The 23176-nt window shown below is 36.3% G+C and overlaps 1 protein-coding gene across 1 annotated transcript in view; it reads right to left on the reverse strand.

Moving 5' to 3' along the window:
• Window positions 1-282: 282 nt before the first annotated feature.
• Window positions 283-23176, reverse strand: part of LOC131563792 (transmembrane 9 superfamily member 2-like) — a 28254-nt gene continuing 5360 nt past the window's right edge. The window contains exons 7-17 of the mRNA XM_058813943.1: window positions 22107-22218; window positions 19924-20003; window positions 18902-19010; window positions 15582-15714; window positions 14472-14591; window positions 14237-14294; window positions 11215-11374; window positions 10421-10572; window positions 9360-9471; window positions 8774-8945; window positions 283-914 (exon numbers count right to left, since the gene is read on the reverse strand). Coding sequence (XP_058669926.1) covers window positions 847-914; window positions 8774-8945; window positions 9360-9471; window positions 10421-10572; window positions 11215-11374; window positions 14237-14294; window positions 14472-14591; window positions 15582-15714; window positions 18902-19010; window positions 19924-20003; window positions 22107-22218 — 1276 coding nt within the window. The 3' untranslated portion in view covers window positions 283-846. The remainder of the gene's footprint in view (window positions 915-8773; window positions 8946-9359; window positions 9472-10420; window positions 10573-11214; window positions 11375-14236; window positions 14295-14471; window positions 14592-15581; window positions 15715-18901; window positions 19011-19923; window positions 20004-22106; window positions 22219-23176) is intronic.

A 23176-nucleotide genomic window follows, 5' to 3' on the forward strand; every position in this document is an offset into this window, starting at 1 on the left:
AAATAGGGGGTTAATCTTTGATAGAAAGTGGTTTGCCCAGCAAAAAGTATTTTGGGGTAAGCTGGAGAAAGCACAGAGATGACACACAAGTCCAGAAACCCGTGCCCATCCTACAACCACAGATTCAAGCAACCCACCAGTTTTTGCACAATCTGCACCAAAGACATAATCAAACTGCTTATGAACAATATAAAACTCAAAACCAATCAACTGTTCCAAATAATATGATCTGTCCAAGTAGCAAAGACCTAATCAACAAGAAAGGAAAACATCAGCTGGAGTTGTGCAGTTTTATTTGAACAAAAACCAGTGTCGATATTTTTAATAAAGTCTACATTACACTAAATGCATGTACATTTGTAAGAAGATAACCTATTTGTAAAGAAGGTGCAGGATAATATGTACAATCATAGTTTAGTTTAAAAAATTCACATTTTACATAGATTTACTTGAAGTCCTACGCTTTCATGGTATATAAATGGTAACCAAAAGAGGTAACAAAAAACCCCAAACTCCAGTCACAAGGAAATTCAGCTGGAGGACTGCATAATGCACTCAATTTTTCAAACAAACTGTTTCACGGAATTCTTATTCATCCTAAATCAATTTTGGATATAATTTTTGAACTACTATAACTAACATGTTCAATGAGTATATTGATGTAAACATTTTCGTTTATATCAAAATGGCAATGGTGCCATTTTCTTGAATAAAAATATGCATTTTTTGTTGTGGTCTGGTCTTCCACTTTTACAAATTAGAATAATTACACAGGATGTTCCTCAATACATGGTAAAAATTATCAAATAGCAAGGAGGATATGTTCAAAAGACACTTTGAAGCTTTTCAGTCCACCTTCACAACACTGTAAATCTTACTTACAAACCAGAAGCAGGCAAAAAATCCAATAGTCCCTGAAACAAGAAAGTAATAATGGTTAGTTTATCTTCCAACCTGCCCTGACAGAGAAATCCAACATGTACTTCCCAGCAGGACAGAATATAACACTGTAATCCAGCTAACTACCCAGAAAAACAATACTTAAATTTAACAACACACATTCATCCTCAAGCTAGGTTATTGATTTAGATCAAAGATGACTTTTTAGGGTCCAGGCTGCTTCACATACATTTAAGCCACTGATGACCGTGTTGCCACCACTATGAGCAGGGACACAAGCAACAATTCAGAAACTGACTTTTATAAACATGCCAAGCCAGCCCCTGCCTGATTTTTTTAGGTCTACAATACTTCACTGTCACCTATGAATTATGACACACAACTAGGCCTTGAAAAAATTCACCTGTCCCAGTTTTATATTCATTGTGCTCTATTTATACTTGAGAATAGAAATTTCTTCTTCTGTGTATCCTGTTACTTCCTTTTGGCAAAGGAATGCTCTGAGTGCTACAGCAACTGGAAGTAAGCAGCAAGTGAAAGCAGCAATGACAAACCAAAACACTGAATGAGATTAGTATATAACAATTTTCTATTTATAAATTGATGAACAAATTTGTGGTTTTCACTGGCAGTCACTTTTATTGGGCAACTGCAAAGACACTGTCCATCACATTTACTTTTAAATTACTTTAAGAACTTCATATGCAAGGGGACAGAGTCCAAATTAATTCAGTCTTCAGCCTCTAAAGGAAAAACACACTACTTGTCACACTTTTACTAGTTGTAAACTGCCACAGAGATGTTAACCCTTAACAGACAAAAAAAGGGAAGATCTCAATTGCACTGAATTCCCTCTCAAAAACACAGCTATGTGCCAGCCCTGGGACAGCCCTTCCCAGCTCCACAGCAGGCATTCACAAGATCATGCATTCAGCTCCCTCCAGTTTTATATTATCCTTTTCTGTCTGTACAGCCCATGTTTAACATCCAATCTCTTTCACTATTGTGACTGACTTAATAACTAGAAGATTCTTTATGAAGCATTTGGGTTTTTTATGAGTTACATTTCTATCTTTCAAACTATATCTTCACATTTCCCAAGCAAACAACCCATCTTGGGATGCTTATTATCTGTATGCCAATTCTTACATTCCTCATGCTACCATGTATTTTTTCAGTTAAAGGCTTTTTGACAGACTATTATTATATGCCACAGATTACCCTTTCCTTCGAAGTTTGCAGTTGTTGTTCTCTGAAACGGTAGGAGACAGCAGATTTATGGCCATTGATAGATGAGACAGCAGCCACACAAAGAATGCAATTCCTTTGTAGGCTTGACATGACTAAGTCTTGGCAGTTCACGGTCATATCCCACTCCTTCCTACTGTCCCAAATATTCTAATACCAGCATTGTTACTCTAAACCTTAGTCTCAGTTTTGTTCTAATAATGGTTCTCAGTCTCTGCTTCCTGGTTGTTTTTATAAAATAGCTCTCTCCAAGCCTTTTATGGCTTTGAAAGCAGTTTCTTCCAAATGTTTAACACATTAGACACCTTAGAAATTTATCTGCTGCTCTAGAACAAAAATGTACTATCATAACAAAAATGTACAACTATCCCAAGAATGACAGCTACTGCAGTTTTCTGAGCATGCCACAACTTAATATGGGAACACACTCTAAATCCACATATTTTCCTCCAATCCTTGTTAGTCTGAATCTTTATAATACATCAGTTTTCTATAAAACATTGCCTCAGTCATAACAGAACTTGAAGACTTCACACTGTGAATAAGCATTTTATCTACAAACAGATTTACACAAGTTCCAGTAACATTGATTTTCAACTCCCCCTCCTAAAAAAGTCTGTTTAGCAGATCAAAGACCAAGTACATCCTGCTCATTTTTCAAACTTTATCAAAAATTTTGCCAATGTACTGGAAGCAGAGTAAGACACTTTTTAAGTGCTAATGTTTGTCAGATATCAGATTTGAATCATAAATTCAGGGGAGAAAGGCAACACTCATCACCAAGACACAGACTTAGGTAGTCAGAACCTTCTCTGGTGAGCCAGATTCCTTCTGTAGCTACCTCTACATCAATAATTGGGGCTAACCAGCACTGTAATTTCTTCTTCCCTCCCATGAATGAATATATCCTACAAACTCCATATGTGGATAGCTCTAAGGACCAGAAATATCAAAACTGCCGGTTTCTCAGCTGTTTAGGTGGCCTTGGACAGCCCGCGCTTCAAAGGACGAGAAGAGACTTCAGATCTTTTCTCGGTCTCGGTGTTTATTAATTGTTTCTTTAAAAGATTTTCTCTTGGCCCGACAGAGGTCTGCCCAGCATGTCTGCCATGAGCACACTGCGAGCCCCCGGGGCGGTCACCTATCTTTATACTTGAAGTTGCGTATACAATATTTATACTTTTTCCCCAATACCTTTTACCCTTATTAACCAGTGCACTTTTAGTAATAACCAATCCCAAAGTGCCACCATCACCACAGAAGATGGAGGCCAAGAAGAAGAAGAAGAAGAACAGGACATGCCCCAATTCCTCCATCTTACTTCTTTAGACCCCCCTGTACAGAAACCCTAAACCCTGTGTCTTACACTCTAATTAACTTATCCCTTCACCATTTACCCCAGTGAAATCCTCCCATCCTCATACAGGTGTCGTCTCCTGTGTAGGATCAAAGTCCAGCCACCAGACACTTCTGGCAACATTCCAGGACTCCTGAGCCCCCCAAGGGTGGTCTCGGTCACTCTGCACCTCAGTCCTGAGGTGCTGAGATCCCACACAAAACCAGAACTAAAGACCCCATTATCTGTCAAAGGTACCTCTCCTAAAGAGCCACTTGATGCTCTAAGATCAGTTTAAAGGTAGTGGCACAAACTAGGTTGAAAACTGGTTATCAACTAGGTTAGAAATCCAACTGCAGATTTAGGAATGCAAATGAATCACACCAAATCAACTAGGTGGTTTTAGTGCCTTTTTTTTTTTCCTTTTTTTTTTAAATAACATGGGCCAAACAGATCAGAAGCTTCTAAAGGCTCAGGTCAGCAGAGTTGTGTTAGCACTGCAACCAGTATTACTGGACAGAAAGTAATACAAGGTAAGAGAACATTACTTATAAGGTTCTCCTGAACAGTAGCTTTACCTACATGATTGCTTATATTAGTGCAAAAAAAAAAAGCTCTATTTTTAAGAACATGAACCACAGCACAGCGCCTGGTTCCACTGAAATTCAGTGTTTTCCCCCTCAGCCCTTGGGACACTTGTGATTCCATGAACACTGTAAGCCCCAAAAAAGGTAAAGCAGTAAAAATGTTTCTGATTTCCTACATAGCAGTAAATATCCCATTCAAAGGGATCTGCAAATGAGTAGCAACTGGGGAAAAAATACTTCTGAACTAGTGTGGCTTGTTTGAAAATTCTAGCCAGAATGTTTTCCACATTTTCTGCATTTTAACCCATTTCACAAATTTGCCACTTGTTCCAGATTTGAGCACTTCATGCTGGATCTTTAGGCTGGTGCTGACAAGTACCATAGGTTTTCAGATTCTCCTTTTAACTACTTTGTCTAAAGCCAATATTAAAACACAGACAACTGCACATCTGTTTCCAAAATCTGTACCTCTACTCAATAGAATTGCTATTATTAGTGGCACTAGTTAAAATCCAACCTTGCCATATCACATTGCAGCACTTGAAATTTATTTTCTTGAAGAGCACAGGTACTACTTCAATCTTGACCAGTTTTCTAAGCTCATCTTGCACCAAAATGAAAATCATCCCTTATTAAAATGAGCCTCTCATTAGAACAGGAGAAGTATTTAGGTAAGGATTAGATAAGACCATACCAGGATGTTGCTTTTGCCTCTTTCAAAACACATTCAAACTGAAACCCAAGTTTTGAAGCACTATCAACAAGAAGCACAGCTCAGGCTTTTCTCAAGACACCAATGAACACAACATGACAGAGAACAGATACCTAAAAGCGTTTTTGGAAAAGCTGTTAAAAAAAATTATAACACTAAGTACTTAAAAAAAACACCAAAAACCACAACACAAAAAAGACTCAAACAAAGCAGCAAACAAACTAAAACTACAAACAAATCAGTAAAATACCCCGCTAGTTGCAAGAGTTGAGACCATTACATTTATTTTCTGATTAGTCTGAACTCCTACACATTTTAAGATTTTTTACATCTTTCACATGCACATTTCTGTCAAATGACCCAGCACCAAGCCTAACACCAATTCCTCCAATGAGCCTTTCTAATCAGTTTGTTTGGTTTAATCCAATATAACAAATTAGTTGGCTAGTCTTTACTTTACCCAATCCTAACCATTCACCAACTTAAACTGCATGAAAAAACACCTGAATGGTTTGCATTGAAGAACTCACTGTTGTGGGATAGATCCTTATTTTTCCCCTAAGCAGATGACCTGCATATTTTAAGATTCTACCTTTTAAAATAATCCCTACTATCCTAGGAAAGTGATGCCATCCCAGTGTACAGCAGCTCACTGCATGTCATTTACCATTCTAGGAAGGTACAGGTAAAGGATCTTTTGCAGGAGCCGTTTAAAACTCACAAATCCAGATATGAAGATGACTCAAGACACTTCTTCAGCCAAGAAGGAAGATATGTCCAAAAATCCCGTTATATGTAGTGGGGAGACACTGACACCCTCATTGTTTTTTGATGATCTTGTCCTCTGCTTTATATTCTGTTGAATAGTCTGGTCTGTAATATATGTACTACCACTTTCTGGTACACAGAAACAAGATGCTATACACAAAGCCAGCATCTAACTGAGTAAGGGACAGTTATTAGTAAACCAGGTTAAATTCAAAATTAAAAACAAGGATTATTGCAAAGAAAAATGTCAAAATAAGCAGACTCTTCTCTACTCATCTCTACTAGCTTTATTGTTTAATGAAGAAAGAAGAATTCAAAGCACGAGCAGATTGTAAGAAAGCAAATAGAAAAGCACTCTGCACTTGGCTGATACTTCTCATGTACCTTAAAAGCTCTCTGTATCATACTGCTTTCAATCACTGCACAGTGGTGGGTGCTTCAGAATCTCAGATTCTAAACACAATCTACCCAGAAGATCAAAACTCGATTCTGAAAATGGCATTAACTCACAAGTGAAAATGATGTTCAAAAATAGAGGTCACTGTAAAGAAACATGCTTTGACTATGTTCAGGATTTTTTTGCCTCCACAAAAAAAATACATGTAATAATGTAGCTACCTCCATCCAACCACACTTGGTATTTCTTCAAAGATTAGCTGCACTTTGTACATTAAAATTAAATTGTCTGGTTTAGGTGTGCACATGATCAGATTTCACTGGTCAGATTATATTACTGTCAGTCTTGGTATACAAGCATTCAGCTCCTATTTACTTATTCATTATGATCCCTTTTGAAATGCCCTGGGTAACGCAATGCGCTGCCCCTTGCATTTCTGTCAGAGTTGCTGAGACCTAGGAGGCAAGAATAGAGAAAACCAAGATACCTGGCACTAACTTAAGTGGAACAGATCAAGGTCCCATTTTTGGAAGGCTATTAATGCAAGGCATGCGTAACATTACATTAGCAAACTCCTTCACCTCCAGGAACTGTGAAAAAATGGAACCCTTATTTTCTAAAACTATGCCTGCTAAGGATTATTTTACAAAACAAAGCAAAGTTAGGTGTCTATTGTTTGTGCCGTTTGTCTAGAACAGTTTACACTTCAGGCCCAAAATCTATCACCCAACTAAATATGGAAAAGAAAGTTATCACAGCATTTTACATTAGCAACGATTTATTACGTACTCTGTGCATCTGTTGTACTAATCAACCTTCTAGTGACTAGCTATTCTATTAAATGTAAAAAAAAAAAAAAAAAAAGGAGGGCCATGTAGTAGCTTTCCTCATGAGCTACAAAAACAGCACAGGGAGAACCATTGTGGGGATTTTTTTCAAAAGAAAAAGACGACACTGCAAAAATAACTGCAGCACAGTTTATTATTGTACTTCAGGGGGTCTCACTGGCCTTCATATCAAGAACTCCAGGATGAGCATATCTGAATCTCTGAATATCATTTCAGCAGCTGGCATGACAACTTCAATTATCATTTTATATATGAAAAGGACATTTTTAATTCTACCAATTTGCATATTATAAGTGATATTGAAATTGGCAGGATAGCAACTAACCTATGCTAAAACTGAGACACATATTAACATATTGCTTTAGCATAAAAGTAATTAAAACATTTTAGACTATCATTTGGGGGGTTTTTAAAAGATAGATAGGTAGATAGATATTATAGAAGACATCTGGAGCTTGTCTGGTTCACTACAATTTAAGCAGAGCTTAAACTGGTAATACACAAACTCCCAAGTTTGCTTTCTAATAATTAAAAACCAGAAAAATTAAATCCTCCTAGTTTTTTTCCCTGCTTCTTTTTAGAACTTTTATTGTTCTTCTTAGAAGAGAGACATTTCTAAAGAACAAAAACCAGCAATAAGTGACAGCTACTGTTATTTACAGTATTTCTACAATTTCTACAGCATAACTGCTTTTTTCAAACACATACAGGAATTTTCTTCAGGGTTTTATGAAGAGTGGGGTTTTTTGCCTTGTGCCAACCAGTACTAGGAAAATTAAATACATAAGGATGAAAGGCATCCTTCTCCTCGTTACACTGACAAACTTGAAGTCTGATGTTAAGACTTACCTTCATTACCTATTTCAGCCACTCTTTTTCAACTGCAATTAACTCAAAGATGCATTTCACAAAGTGAACACAACCTAATCACAGCAGCTTTCAACAAACAGGCAGAAGAAGTTAAAAAGTAACAATATAAACTACCATGCCATCTGCATAGAAATCCTCTATTACAAATCTTTGGAGTGACTCTCATGGCTGTTTTTATCAGCAGCCCATCATATGCGAAGAAGCATTTTCTCTAGTTCTGTCACTGCAGTATTTCATGAAGCCAAGCAGTGACACCTAAAAGATCTGACTTCATGTGTTAAATCTACATCTACAACAGCAGCAGTATGATGAACACCAAGATAAAACACTCATGGGCTATTTTTCAAGGCCAGTACCCTTCAAAGAGCTTCTTATTTCACTAACACATAGTATATTTGGCACAAATTTCTCATCAAATCCGCCTCAAAATTATTGTTTCAGTCAAGTGACTATGAACACTAAAATAATCCTCTGGAAGACACTTTGTTTGCATGAGTTACATCAGAAAAGTTGGACAACTAACACTGGCGAGCCATATTTCAAATTGGTTCCTCCAGTTAAGGTACATTTCCATCATTATGAAGTGATTTAACGAGCAAGTAAGACAACTCTAACAGTACAAAAACTCTATCTTGTCAACATTCACTTCTTCCCCAGCACCAGCCTCCTTCACTTGCTGATAGTGAAAACTGAAAATATCTTTTATACTCCATAGGCAGAGAGAAATTATCTTTAACTACAGAACTTCTAGAACCAATTATGAAATCCAGAATCAAGTTAATACTCGATATTGATGAAATGAACAAAATACTTGATATTGCATAAAATGATAATATTTGATAAACAAAAACAGGCCTTTGAAAATATAATGGCTTGATATTCAATAGAGGAAAATTAATTATACCATAAATAAATGTAATTTCAAGTTAGGAAGAAAATGTAAAAAAAATCTTACTATGCTGTGTGGTGTCACAAACCATGTAACTAACACTACCTAAAGAGTCATAAATTGTATTTAATATTTCATGTAATCTAAGTTTCACCTAATGTTTCTCATTTCAAAACCAGAGCCCTTTATATTAATTTTAGTTTGAACATCGTACTTACCCGTGAAAAGGAAAAAAATCAAGACCATGATCATTGTGTAACCAAAGTATAAAATGGTGCTGGCAGTTCCTGTTATCTGGAGTTTGGAGAAGAAGTAATGGACTGCATAGATAAAGAGATAAACTGCTGTAAAGCTGCTGGTCAAGAACGACCTCCACCACCAGTGATAGTCCTGAAAGAAACAATAAACCGCTTGCTGAGAATCACCATGTAGGAAATGGAGTATAGATAAGAGGGTGAAAAAGTAACATTGTCTTATGAACACATTTAATTCTGTAAAATTTAGCTCAGTAAAATTCCAACATGGCATGTAGATATTTTCTTTTTTCAAAGTCAGCCATATTGCTTCCACTACGAAGATGAAACTACTCTAAGATCAAAGCAGTTTGTTTTGCTTATCTGTTGCCAGCAGATTATTTTGAAGCAGAAGGCACATTCCAGAAAACTGGCTAAGACAGGCCTGCCAAGACTTACAACACAATCAGTTCATAGTGTCCAGCATTTCACAGTGTATGTGAATACCTCACCTGTATTTCTCACATCTTCCAGTTACAAGTCATATCTACATCAGAACTGCAACTATTACCTCTGCACACAGGTGGAAGTAGCACAGCAAAACTGTAGCCTCTGAACATGTAATTAGAAGAATTATAAAAACTAGGAACAGGAATCCAAACATATAATACATCTGATGAGACCTAAAATTAAAAACAAATAAAAACATGAGTCTCATTTTTGGTTGTAGTTCTGAGTTAATTCACAGTGTCACATTACCAGATTCTGAGTCAACTTTATTGAGTGAACGTGACAATTACTGCAGTACAGAATTTGACAGAGGGAGTATTAGTTGCATATTCCCTCCATGCTTCCCTTTCATAGGATAAACAGAAGCGAAAGTCCACAATATACCTGTTTGTCAGATGATTATATTTTTCAGCACAGTTACATTACACATTTTTTGAGGACTGATATAAAAAGTTAATCTAATGTATTTGCATTTAAGAACTGGTTTAGAAAACTGTTCTGTAAGATCTCTCAACCTATACAGATGACACCATAAAAACCTGGCACCTTCAGGATAATATTTCCCATTGAATAACAATGTATTAGACATTTCACGTTTACATTGTGAAAGTAATGAAAGATTGCACTGGTTTAAATTTTCACGCACTGCTTGATTGGGTTTTATAAGATTCAGGAGTGGAGTGGATTGGTCATGGGAAGTGGAGTCTTTGTTTTGCAGAACGTGGAATCCCAAGATCTTGACCTGATTCTGATCTACACAGTTGAAACTGTTAGATCACATTAGTTTCATAAGTTGTAATATAGTTACACAATTGATTAGGGTCTACCTAACCACAACAGCATGCAACCACATTTGTGCTGTACAGAGCCAGATGTAAAAGATAAAACAAGGCAATAGGACTCTCATATAAAACTTTGAAGTTCTCCTTAAGAAGAATTAGTTTTGTAAATTCTAAGCACAGAAATAAATATAAACGCTCCAGAAATTCCATAAAATTTGCAAAACTATAAAAAACTTTCAAAATTGGTTTATTCCTTATATGATGTGCTTTGGGATGTTCAAACTCACCATGTGTATTATCAAACCTGTATAAATAGAGGAAAAAAAAAAGTGATACTCACCAAATGCTATTCAGAATGAAAAAAAGTTGAATAAAAATACAGCCAAAAGGCAAGATGCCACCCATGATGATACCAGGCAATGGCTTTGTGAAAAATGACTGCTCTGGGATTTGGCGAGGAATCTGGTTTGTACGCACTGGATGCTCAATAGGCTGCAGAAAAAAATAACAGAAATAAAAGATTAATTATTACATCATAAATAAGATTACTTTGCCCTAGTATTAACATATAAAGATTTATAAACATAACTATATTTTCATTCATAAGCCACCATACGTTATCAAACAAAAGAACCTACAAACTTGATATCCATTACTAGGAAAAAGCACACGTGCTTTAGACATTCCAACTATGGGCCAGTAATCAAAGCAGAACACAAAATAAATCTGTTCAGTCCTTAACTAAAAACAAAATAAAATTTTAAAAAATCCAATAACATCTCTTTTTTCTTAGCTCTCTGGCATTACCTCAAACTAGTGAAGTACAAAACTGAAGCCTCTCTGAAGTACTACTTCAAAACTCAGCAATACTATTACTATTGCTGAAGCACAAACAGCAAGTAAGAGCTCCAAGACCATAATTAAAACCTGATTCTAGTGAATGGACAGAAAAAAACAGTTTGGTATGACATTACAAATACACACTCTGTTTCAATATCAAGACAGTAAAATATCCTTTTACAATCATGGGATCACAGATGGTTCACTCCAACCAGATCCTGTCTAGAACTCTTGCTTCAGTGGCTCAATTACAGAGGACAGGTGTATTTCAAATTTGTATTCAAAGGACCGTACCTTCTCTTTGAAGCCAAAATAGGCACCAACAAAGGTTAGTGGGACTGAAATTCCAAACCACATAGCAAGGATAGCAACTAAAGTGCCAAAAGGGATGGCAGCTGAGGAGCCTTTCACCCACAGAATGAGATTCATAATGAAGAAATCAGCAAAGACAATCCTGAAAAATTAGATCAGAAAATATATTACAATATTTAAGAAAGAATAAATATCAGTTAGTATTACAAAATGTAAATTAGTTCAAATAAATGTAGCTTCTTTCAATTTTCCAATTTCCCAACAGTCCTAATTTCTTTCGCCACTGGTGCAGATAAAGTAAAAATGACTCCACCACCCAATGCTTGTAATGTATGTATCTATGGTAAAGCCATTATTTAAATAAAGACTCTGTACATAACACCAAAAAGTAACAGATATATGTCATTGAAAACAACTATACAAAGAATGGAAAAATACAGAATAAATGTAAAAACTCCTTATTTGGGCCTTCTTTCCTATTAAAATCATAAATATTTTTTTATTTATGTCCCTTATAAATAGTAAATTCCTTCTGAATAAATACAGTGATAGCAAAATCTCCTATTTAGGAAGCCCCATGGACTCTCCCAACAGGGACTCTAATGTGCTGCTGCAGTTTGTGTCACAAGGGGAAGGGGGGATTAAAGAGGGCTCTGCTCTACAACAGAAATATTTGTATAAGCACGGAGTTACACATACTGAGTAGCCCGGGCTTCTGGAGAATTTAAATAAAGACTGCATCAGTCATGATTTGCCTCCAGACCTGCTTTTCCCTCCCCCCTTAAACACATCTGCCTCATTTTCTAAACATCCTGGACAAAAGCTAGAAACAACTCAGAGACAAGAATCAAGGTGTTGCTGAATCAAGGTGAGATGAAGATTTCAAATATCCCATTCTGAAAACAAAGCAGAATGTTCATTCTGCAAAGGAACTCCATATAAAAAAAGCTTGTGCTAACTGTCATTATTTCTGGATTCAAATACACACCACAGAAAATTCAGCCTCAGAAAGGGTCCTGTAAAGTGCACCACTGTCTGGGTTTTGTTAAAAAAAAGTGTTCCTGAGACAGAATTTAAGCTGCCCCAAAGTGAACATGCACCCTGTATTTAATTTAAAAAGGAAGGAGGAAGGATTAGAGCAATAGACAGGCTCCTTTTTTTCCTAGGAGAGTCCTGACATTTGCCAAAACTGCTTGGGGGAACAGACTTGTTGAATAAGCACACCCAAGCGACCCCTGGTGTAAGCATCTTGTTGAACAAAAAATGAAAATCAAATAATTTTAAAAGTCTTTCTAATCTTTATCATCTACCCAGGCTCATAACATAGACCTCACTTACCCCCTCCACAATTATTAAAAATACTGCAAATATGAACTCCCATCAGTCTACTGAGATTAAAAAGGCCTTGGGCTGTTTATGATATTATGCAAATTCACTGAACTAGCACAGTGTAATCAGGGCATCTGTTCATATTCTGTCAGCCTCAGTCATTTTACTTCCTCTGTGAAACTTAATTTATTTGGGAGTTTAACTGACTAGCACAGTATTCTTTCCATTTATATATATTTTCTTCTTTCTCCTGATAACACCTAAATGAGAGCAGGGAGACTGAAGCACATTCTGTTAAGAAGTAAGATTTGTCACAGAAATACTAGACTTGATTGTTAACTTGTTTAATTTGATGAAATTCTGCTTTACTTGAAGCCAAGTCATATTTTATTCATTCTAAGGCTTTGGGGGAAAGAAATACCCCAAGAAACTTATAATCCTTTCTTCCACTTTTGCCAAAAATACTTGCCAAGGGATGACTTCATGTACTCAAAGGTGCAACCAAGAAACATGGAAGACTTGCAGAAGAAATGAATTTCTGCTCCCTCTCCCCACTAATTCTCAAAAAAGATCATAAGAGCTATGAGAAAACAAAAGGTTGAAGTGCTATTGCTCTTCCCAAGCAGGACAGTGTTGCCCACATTATACAGTATGATACACACTACAGCCACATCCCAAACTGGACACCACCTACATTCATGTAACGTTATAGATACATATTATATTAGCTTTCTACAAATATTAAAATGGATTCTATATGTGTGGTGCTAAAGTAACTTTGCTATAAAGATATAGTTTTTATTTCTGTTGTTAATTAAGCTTAGACACAGTAGTGAAATAGCTGATATAAATATGCTTGTGTTAAAATGCCTGCTTGGATGGGATAACATCCAATGAACACAGGATGAGGACACCTACTACAGATATGCCAACTATCAGCACTCATAGTCTGAAGAAAGCACAGACCAAGGCCCAAGCTGGAAGTGATAAAGAGAAGGAGCCAAAACCAGAGCCCAGAAATACACATGCTCTAAAAAGGTGGAGGGGCCATGTAAAATAGTTCCTGGAATATGTAAACTAGTTTGAGGAAAACTTTACTATGCATAATTGTTTATGAATATGCAACAAGCTGATGCAGTAGAAATGATACATAAAGGGTGTTTTCGAAAATAGCAGGTGTGCCAAGACACATCCAGCCATAACATCTTTGCTTTATTGTCTTTGTCTCCTATTGTCATCTATTAAACCCTAAATTTTTACAGGAGAGTGAACCATGTTCTTCACATGTAAGAAGACTATAACCAGAACCACCCAGTATTGCAGTACCAAACTGGAATTACCCCAGCACTGTGCCCAATGTTCTGGTGCAGTGATTCCCAAAGGCTGTGACACAACCTTGCAAGAGAGTTGCCCCATTCCTCCTACCCCCATACCTGACAACAAAACAAGAAGCCAAGAAGCTGTGTTCCAGCTGTACCAGGCTCCAGCTCCCCAGAATTCACTTTTCTTTACAGTCACAGATAGGCAATGCACAAAAGGAACAGCAGCTTGGGAGTACCATACACAAAGTCACACAGACAAGCATCATAACAATTGGCTTTTCCCCAATTCCTTCCTACTTCTGATTTGTTTATAGTTAAGAATAAAAGAAAGAATGAGGGGAAACAATACTAACCCAGGGCACAGCAGAGCTGTAAGCAAGACATTGGTCTTCCACTTCTCACCTCTGAATGCTGAAGAGAAAAAGTAAAAACAATTTCAATGTCAAGACTTTTTCCAACTGTTTGGCAGAATGGCAGCACAAAGCAGATACACTGTCTGAGACACCAGCTCCAATTGGAGGTATATACTCAGCCCAGCAATTCTGAATTTAACACTTTGTGTCACGTTAAATAAACGCACGTACTTACTCTTGTACATTCTAGCAGACACATAACCAGCTGGAGTTCCAAGTAAGACCCACAATACAACTGCACAGGTCATCAGAGCACCACGGTTGGCAGGAGAAAGGAAACCAAGGCAAGCTAGGACTAAAGAAACAAAAAAATTTAGTTATTTGTGGACACATGTCAAAACATCCCTGTAACACAGATCACTGTGAAGGTTTATCCCTTCCACTACCACATATTTAAATGAAGGCTGAGTGTCTAAGCTCTCGTACAACCTCATCACATAAACATACCCCTAATGGTACTGTTTTGTTCAAAAGCATTATTTTCACCTCCTCTCTTAAGTAGAAAACTCATAGCCAAAACGCTGAAAAATAAAATGCCACCATCCATCAAAAGCATTTTCTCTTGCCACCAATTTCTTTCTATATTACTAAACTGATTGTGCAGGAAACTATCATTGCTAAGCAAGACACAGAGTTGTGATCAACAATGACAGACAAGCCTATCAAAAAAATTCTAGTAATCTTGCAGTATCATGCAATAAATCAAAAAAAGCAGCTCCCCTATGAAAGACCAAAATCTGAGTTAAACCTGGAGAACAAAATTTGAAAGATTCTTCTTTTGTACTAAGTATCAGTGTACTTTCCAATTCTACTGTACAGTAAAAAAAGGAATGCTCATAAATTTTACAGATAACCAATAATAAAATAGCACCTTGTAACAGGTTACAAAATCCCAAGCATATACAGCTATTTATGGTAGGCTATCATTATCTCAACATTGTGTCAGTACTATTTCACTGGCGTGCACTCTTGCTCATATTTCTGTATGGCTGCAGCCTCATGTCAAATACATTGGACAGAAAGGGTTCCTGGAACAAAGAAACTTGTAAGAAGGAAGTTTGATTTCTGAATTCATGAAGAATCAGCATTAGCCCAGATATCACAAAGTCTTCAACGCTTACAACAGCCTCACTAAAGCTATCTAATTGCTGTTATGAAATTGCCTTAATATTTTATGTTACTAAAGGAAGAACTCTATTTCCAAAAGAAGGCTTCTATATAATAATATTGCATATTTCTTACTACTATTACACTACATACACATCACCTTAATGAAGTTACTTACATAAAGTAATAAATGTCATAATGAAAATTTGGGTTCCTTGGCCCAAAAAGACAGACAGTAACATTCCCTTCCTTGGAGGTCTAAACACATCTCCATGAACCAGCTTCCAGCCAAATTCCTCTTGGGCATCTTCCTGTATAAAATCAACAATGTCTTTAGCAGCAATACATAATGCAGTAGTGAATTAACACAAACAAGATGCAAAATACGTATTTAAATTTTGATTAGCTTCCAGTTAAGATCCAAAGGCAGACTAATTGCATCTGATTCATCACCCATTGATTTTATAACCCCCTAATGGTTCAGTGAAAAAGGCAAGATTTATGAAGAAAATTCTCATCTCCTAAAGCAAGAAAAAGCAAATGTAATTAGTCAAACCAGAGAAAATCATTCTAGATTTAAACTAAAACAAAGCATTTAGTTTAGTTTTAACTTCAATCTAGTTCATGTATTTATTTTTTTCTGTTTTGATTTCAAAGTCCATTGGTCTCAATGACAATACTGAAAAAGAATGAAACTGTCTCTGTACCCCAGAAGGAAGTTTGCACCCTGGAATCATGAGGGACAAGTACAAACACTCTGGCCCACTGCCAGATGTGAATGGATGAAAGGATGGAATCAGTAGGGGGAAGCCACAGTCCAGTGGCTCTAAGGAACCACTGCTGAAGAACAAAACTTGTCAATAAAGTCACTCAAAACAGACACCTCCCCTCACAAAAAACAACCAAACAACAAAACTAACGTACACAACCACAGATAATCAACCCCACAAGAAGACCCTCTACCCCTCTACTCCTCATAAGGTACCTGTACCTGTGACTAAAAGCTACAGGAGGTTCCATTCAGTGTAATACTGAGTTCAGTTCAAAGGTCTGCTTATCACTAGAGTTAAAGCTTGCCAAAAAACAGGGGAAGAAAGAAAGCAGATCACACTAGTGAATGACATACAGACGATGTAACTTTTCTTTTTCTGGAAGACTGTCTTTGCTTTCCCCACACTGATACCTCTGCTTGCTAGAAATTACTCTCAGAAGGCTGATATATGAATACAAAAATTGAAAACTATTAAACACAAGATAACACTGATTAAAATACAAAACCACAGCCTATACCTGATAGAAAATTATATCAGATATCCAGGTATAATTCCACACATCAGTGTTCTTTCAGCAAAGAAAGATTCGTTTGGTCAAAGAAGCATAAATACAAAACTGAAGTCTGAACTTGAACTAATTGTGATAATAACAAGAAAATTGTTGAGGTAAGGCAAAATAAAGGCGTTTCCCAGGTAGCTGTATGCAAGGAATGGAAGAGTCACAAAGGTTACCACCTGAAGCAAATCTCTGTTTCCAAAATGGTAAACACTAAGCAGGAATAAACGCTTAGTACTTCACTTCCTGATAGAACACAGAATATGTTTACAGATTTGAAATGACTCGTACAGAATCCTTGTCAACAACTCATCTGGGAAATGCACTCAAAATATACCTTCTGGTTCTAATGTGAACTTTAAAACAAATAGCTACATGGTAATTATCTTCATTTAAGAAATAAAGGGAAACCAAGTATAGCAGATTGAGACTCTTGATTTATCCTATATAAGCCTATGCACCACAGTTTGTCTCAAAGCTTTGTTTTTTAATTAAGTTCTTTTGTTACTGGCTAATTAGCTAAGAGTCAGAGTATTTTTCAGACTTCTATTCAAAAAATTCAGCAGCATTTCATACTGCTAACCTTACAACATAATGATAAGAACTATACAGCCAAATCAAGTAGTAAGCTGTATTTTAGAGTTTCAAACAATATTAGAGCAAAATTACTCTAAACTTTTCAAAGGTGCTGTAATCCTCATCTTAGCCATTAATTTAGCTTAGTGCTCAAAACATTCTAACAAAGATTCAAGTCCTCTACATTCAAGCAGTCATTACAAAGATTTTAGGAAAAAAAAAACCAAACAAACAGAAAAACCACTTTACCTCTCACTGGTGAAAACATACTGACATGAGTTCTCTTCAGTTCAGGAATCCTCTCTTAGTCATAAGACCCTAAAAGTAATCTAATGATTTCTGAACACTTCATTAATTAATGTCTCACTAAATCCACATCACACTAAAAGCCAGCTGGCATTAGCTGAAACATTAAATGCACATTCTAAGACCACAGTCACTGGCTGGTGCATCGATCTCTTCTGAAGTACAATCACCAGCATCCCCTAAATGTGAGATACTACTTTGCTTCTCTGCATCTTCTTCAGCGAACGTCCTCTTTTGCACTATTATTTCACACCTTTTTAAATAAGCTCCTTGAGCTGCAACACATTTTTAAGTCTCTCACACCTGGCAAGAAAATAAAAACTGTGGCTTTCTGAAAGTCGCACCTATCCCTGATGTTACTTATAAAAACTAATCAAGTTTCTGCAAGTCTTGCTCTTTATCACATTAAGAACGATCAACTAATAAAGACAACACAGTATAAAATATTGAACACAATTTAATTGAGAGATCAAATAGAAGCCTCACAAAAGCTATCAGTTAAAGGATGTGAGAAAAATCATCATACTTTAAATCACTGTCTGGATTTACATCAACAAAAGATATTCAATATTAAAACCACAAAGAAGAACAGAAGTATCTTCACACAGAATTCACAGTCAATATGAAACATTTTCGTGCATTTTGAAGTATTTCTTTAAACAGATGGAGAGCAACAAAAGTGAAAATTCAGACCTTTGTTGCATCTGACATTACTCCTCATCTTTGAGTTGCAGATACCACTTTTACCAATGAGAAAAATGCTGAGTAAAAATTACTCTCAGTCTACTGGTCAAGTCTTTCCAACTCTTTCCAAGTTATATTCACTTCCACTATGGAAACCTGCAGCTTTCCCATTTTAAGGAGTACATATCTCAAAAAAACTCACAACAGATTCAGTCGGATAGCAATTTAAACAAACTAGACTCAGTTTAAAACAGTGATTACCATGAGAATTGTATTTACAAATAAAATAAAATATCATTTATGCACATACCAAGTAGCTCTAACACAGCCACAGGTCAGAAGTTGTGTTGCCCATGAACTGCAATATTATGATCTCCTAACTAAACAAAGTAATTCCACCACAGTTTCCAGTCACAGGTAACATCAATTTGTATCAGCCTATGTTAATCAGAGTATCTCCAATAATTTTTAATCCCCAGAGATATTAACATGTATCAAACTCATCATAATGATACATCTCTCTAGACTGTACTCAAAACTAAGAGACAGAGATCACTATGGACAGAAAAATGTGCTCATGTAAAAGCTGCAAATTTTACTCACAGAAGAGTCGATCTGGTTGTATCTTGCAATATCTTTATGAAGAGTCCTCAGAATGATCATAGCCACCATGCCAGATAAGAACAGAACAATTACGAGGGAATTCATTATACTGCAGATAAAGAAAATGTCAAACTTTGAATCCAGTTATTCACGTTTCAGGAGATGTATCAGTTCATACTACATGTACAGCTCAGATCTGAGGAAAAGACTTAGATATTCAGACCTTTCAGTATTTTCCCATTCAGAGAAGGGGAAAATAAAGGTACATGACTTAAAAGTCTCTGACTTCTTAGGAGACAGAAGTGAGTAAAACAGTATTTCATGATACCTTGCTAATTCTGAACACAGTTACATATTGTTTTTCTTTATTTTCTTCCTGATATAGCTAATAAGAAATTTCCCTGATGAAACAACTACAGTTCTTAATGCAGACTGTCAAATAGGTTTTGTATCTATTAACCAATGAAACTGATTTTGTGCCATTTAATATTTTGTAGAGAACAATTTATTTGGATTAGCCTTTTCAAGATTTACATTGCAAAACATTAACACTTCAACACAAATTATATACTTACTTAGTATAATTCCCATGCTATGGAGGGAAATAAAATAAGCAAGAGCTTTTCACATACATCTTTTACCCATAAAAAAAGACCTTTTTATTGTAAGCAGCTGCTGAGTACAAAACATGCAGTATATATATGTACCTCTCATTTGGCAGTCAAAGCCAGACAGTAACAGAAAGAACACTGCAGAGCTGCGATGACTCAAAACTTCTCCAGAATGGAGATGATAAAGTAAAAAAATGTAAGCTGTTTTCCTTTTGGATACTGTTGAGGCATTCCTTTCACAAAATGCAGTAATACAATTGCTCCCAAGAGATGAAAACTTAATTCACATATGAAAGCAAAAACTTTTCTTGACTGAAAACCTACAGCCATTTTTCTATCTCCCTAGAAGTACAACTAAGAAATCTTTGTGCTCCCCTGCAAGGTTACTCACTGAATAAATGCAAATCTTACCTAAACCACTGGATGTTTGTATGTGGCATGGACTCCAAAATGTAGTCCCACCTGGACGCCCACTTAATATTATTCTTTTCCTATAAGGAAATGAAACAGTAATTAATAGAAGCAAGTACAAGTTTGTTGAAGTCTCAAGAGGAAATAAGCATACCACATCTCTTCCCAAACCTTCCAGTCAGCATTCACTTCTAAGCTTGGTATCAACCCTGGATGTAATTCATCTCTAGAGACTCTAAAAGAGTGAATTTTCATTGAAATCTCCTATCATCATCTTCTACCTTTAAATTAGGCTTCACTAAGCCTGATCTTTCCATGATTTGGGATGTAGCTGCCTGTAGATCCCAACAGCTGAAAAACCATTATGACATCACTACAATATTTTCCCAGCATAGCACAATGATCTTGAAATTTCAACTTTGTCAAACGTACTCCAGAGAAAAATTCCAAGGGAAGCTAGAAATATGTTCTTCTAATCACTTTTAATGGATTTAGCACAGGCTTCTTCACTCTCTGCCATAGTGTTGGCTGATACAGACTATTTTCCAGTTTGATTCCTGGCACACAACTTTCATTTCCAGATATTCCTTTGATGGCCTCCATGTCTACAACTGAGGACTCTGACTCACAAGCCTTGTTGTCCCCATTTATTTATTTTTATTTGTTCTCTTTGGATGAACACATATGTTGTCCTGCTACCAAATTCTATCTCCTGACTGGCACGAAGTTCTGCTGAATTTCTTCATTTACGTACAAGGTGCTAAGTTTGCACAGCTAAGTACCAAACCGCTCTCATACTTTTATTTTTGTACACTTGTGTACTAAACATTAGAGCCATGATGATGCATACTTTTCACACAGTGCTAAATACCTTGTCCATGTCAGTTAATTAAAGCAGACCCCATAACTTTTTCATCAGAAGTACATTAAAAATGACCACAAAACAGTTATATATTTATGCTTTATGTAGTCAGGCTTACTTAAACGGATGCTTTCCTATTTAAAAATGCTTCTCACTGATAAACACTCCACTTTCAAGTTATTTTTTAACTACTAATAAAAAGTAAAACACAGAAGGTATTATTTCAAACCAAGGCTTATGGATGACGGAGACAATAAGCAGTTTGGAAGTGCCACCTGCTGGAAGTATCCAAACCCACTGGATGTGAGCCTTACCTGCTGCATGTCAGGGAGAAAGAGTGTGGGTACCCAAACAACACACCCATTGTGTAACCAAAGTTCATACTGAAGTTCTGAATCACAATTTACCTCAAGATTTAAACACAAATGTTAATGAAAGAAGGCTCATTCATGTAGGAAAATCAGAGTTGAAAGAGGATTGGGTGTCTCAAGGGAAAAGTAACAGGCTACCGAGCCTTGCACCTCAAGGTCACTGGTTCAAATCAAATTCAATTTGGCAGGATGGAAGCTGTTGCCATATCACGGCTGCTTCACTGTCTGTACAAAACAAGCTTGTGGTCTCAAGCCAAACCCTCTAAGACTGGTGTGTTACATCAGAAAGACAACCACGCTTTCAGGACTGAAACAGAGGTACCAAGATTTGAAGTACCTTGAATCAAATTATAGTCACACCTACAGGAGGCTCACTTTCCATGCTGGGATAAAGACCTGTTTGACAGAAAGAAACTTCCTTCTAACTCATTACAGGCTGAATAAAGCATTAGTCTATTGGTAAACATTAGAGTATTAATTGTAAAAAATAAATTATCACCTACTCAAGAAAAAGCCAGTGAAAAAAATAAACACCACACAAAATGAGACAAACCCTGCAACTTCATGAGATAAAACTTTACAATCAACATTTAACAAACAAAATGTCCCCAAATATAAACTGTTCTTTAACATAAGACTCTCAGCAGCCTGACTGAAATCTGAAAGCAGCATTTACCTCAAGGAGGACAACTCTTCCAGTTATACAATCTGCTAATTTTCTATTAGAAATAAAACACAGGGGGGAAAAAAACTTCATTTATATTTTCATAGTGTCACTTAAGTTACAAGAACAAAAAACCTGTTAAGATTTTCAGAAAAATACTTCACAAGACCATCCTTACAGAATTTACACTGCTGTAATCCGCTTACAGCTATTAGAAAGTTATCCAATTGCTCCGATTTCATTCTTTTGTGGAATCACATATTCATGTAACACATTTAATACTTACTTCAAATGTCACAGAGTAGGTGTAAACCAAATTCAGTTTATTGGCGAATTCTCCAGGAATCTCCATAGGTGGGCCTTCACAGCTTAAGTTGTTCTCATCTGTATGCTTGTAGCTAACAGGGAAAAGAAGTTAAATAAAATTTTTAAAAACTTCAATTTTCTTAAAAAAAAAAAATAAAGCATTGTGCTCCAACCACAAATATTCCCCATAAGGAGAGCTTCAAGGTTGAAGCAAAGCACCTGGTCATAGAATGACAAAATTAAGGTTATGTGCAACCTAACTGCCCCCTCGTGGTCTGCACTGCCAGGGAAAAGGGAAATTCTCATTTTTCAGCCATTCAGGATGCTACTGATAAAGCATTTATGAAAAAATGAGTAAGACTGGTAGAATCTTCCTGGCACTCATGGAAGGAATAAATATAAAATACTTGTATAACAAGTATAATTCACTAAAAAAGCACTGTACGTTCACAAGAGAAAACCAAGTACAATCAAGTCATGTTGTACCAAGCATGTCTGTATGACTTCAGAAACTGTGGTAGTGTAATTTATTAACTTACTTAACCTCTACAGAAAAGAGAGAAACGTTTAGCTATAAAAAAACTACCTAGTTTGAAATTTTATAACTGGGCTGCAATTTTCAAATACAGATAAATATGAACTGTGTATGAACAGATTGACCAGAGGCCAAAGTAGTTGCTCCAGCGTTCTTCTGACCTCTGAGTTGCTGCACCTCCACTCTGGACAACACAAAAACTAAGCAGCTACTGTTTGAGAAAATCAATTAGTCTTCTTAGGAAATTAGTTGTTGTCATTCAGTTCTGAATCGCAGTGTTAACATGGTATTTCAACTATGCCTCTGTATACAAATTTACACAGGAAAAAGTACACCTGTATGTTCATCCAAAGTACATTTAGGAGACAGGTAACAGATCTGGCATGGGAAACTTACTCAGTGAAAGGGTGTTTCTCAGTGTATCTGAAAACATACACACCCAGATACAAGTCAACCAAAACATAAAAAAGGCTCTGTTGTTTGGTGCATAAGTAGCTTTTCCATCACAAGGGACT

The sequence above is a fragment of the Ammospiza caudacuta genome, chromosome 14 (assembly GCF_027887145.1).
Source record: "Ammospiza caudacuta isolate bAmmCau1 chromosome 14, bAmmCau1.pri, whole genome shotgun sequence".
NCBI lineage: Eukaryota > Metazoa > Chordata > Aves > Passeriformes > Passerellidae > Ammospiza > Ammospiza caudacuta.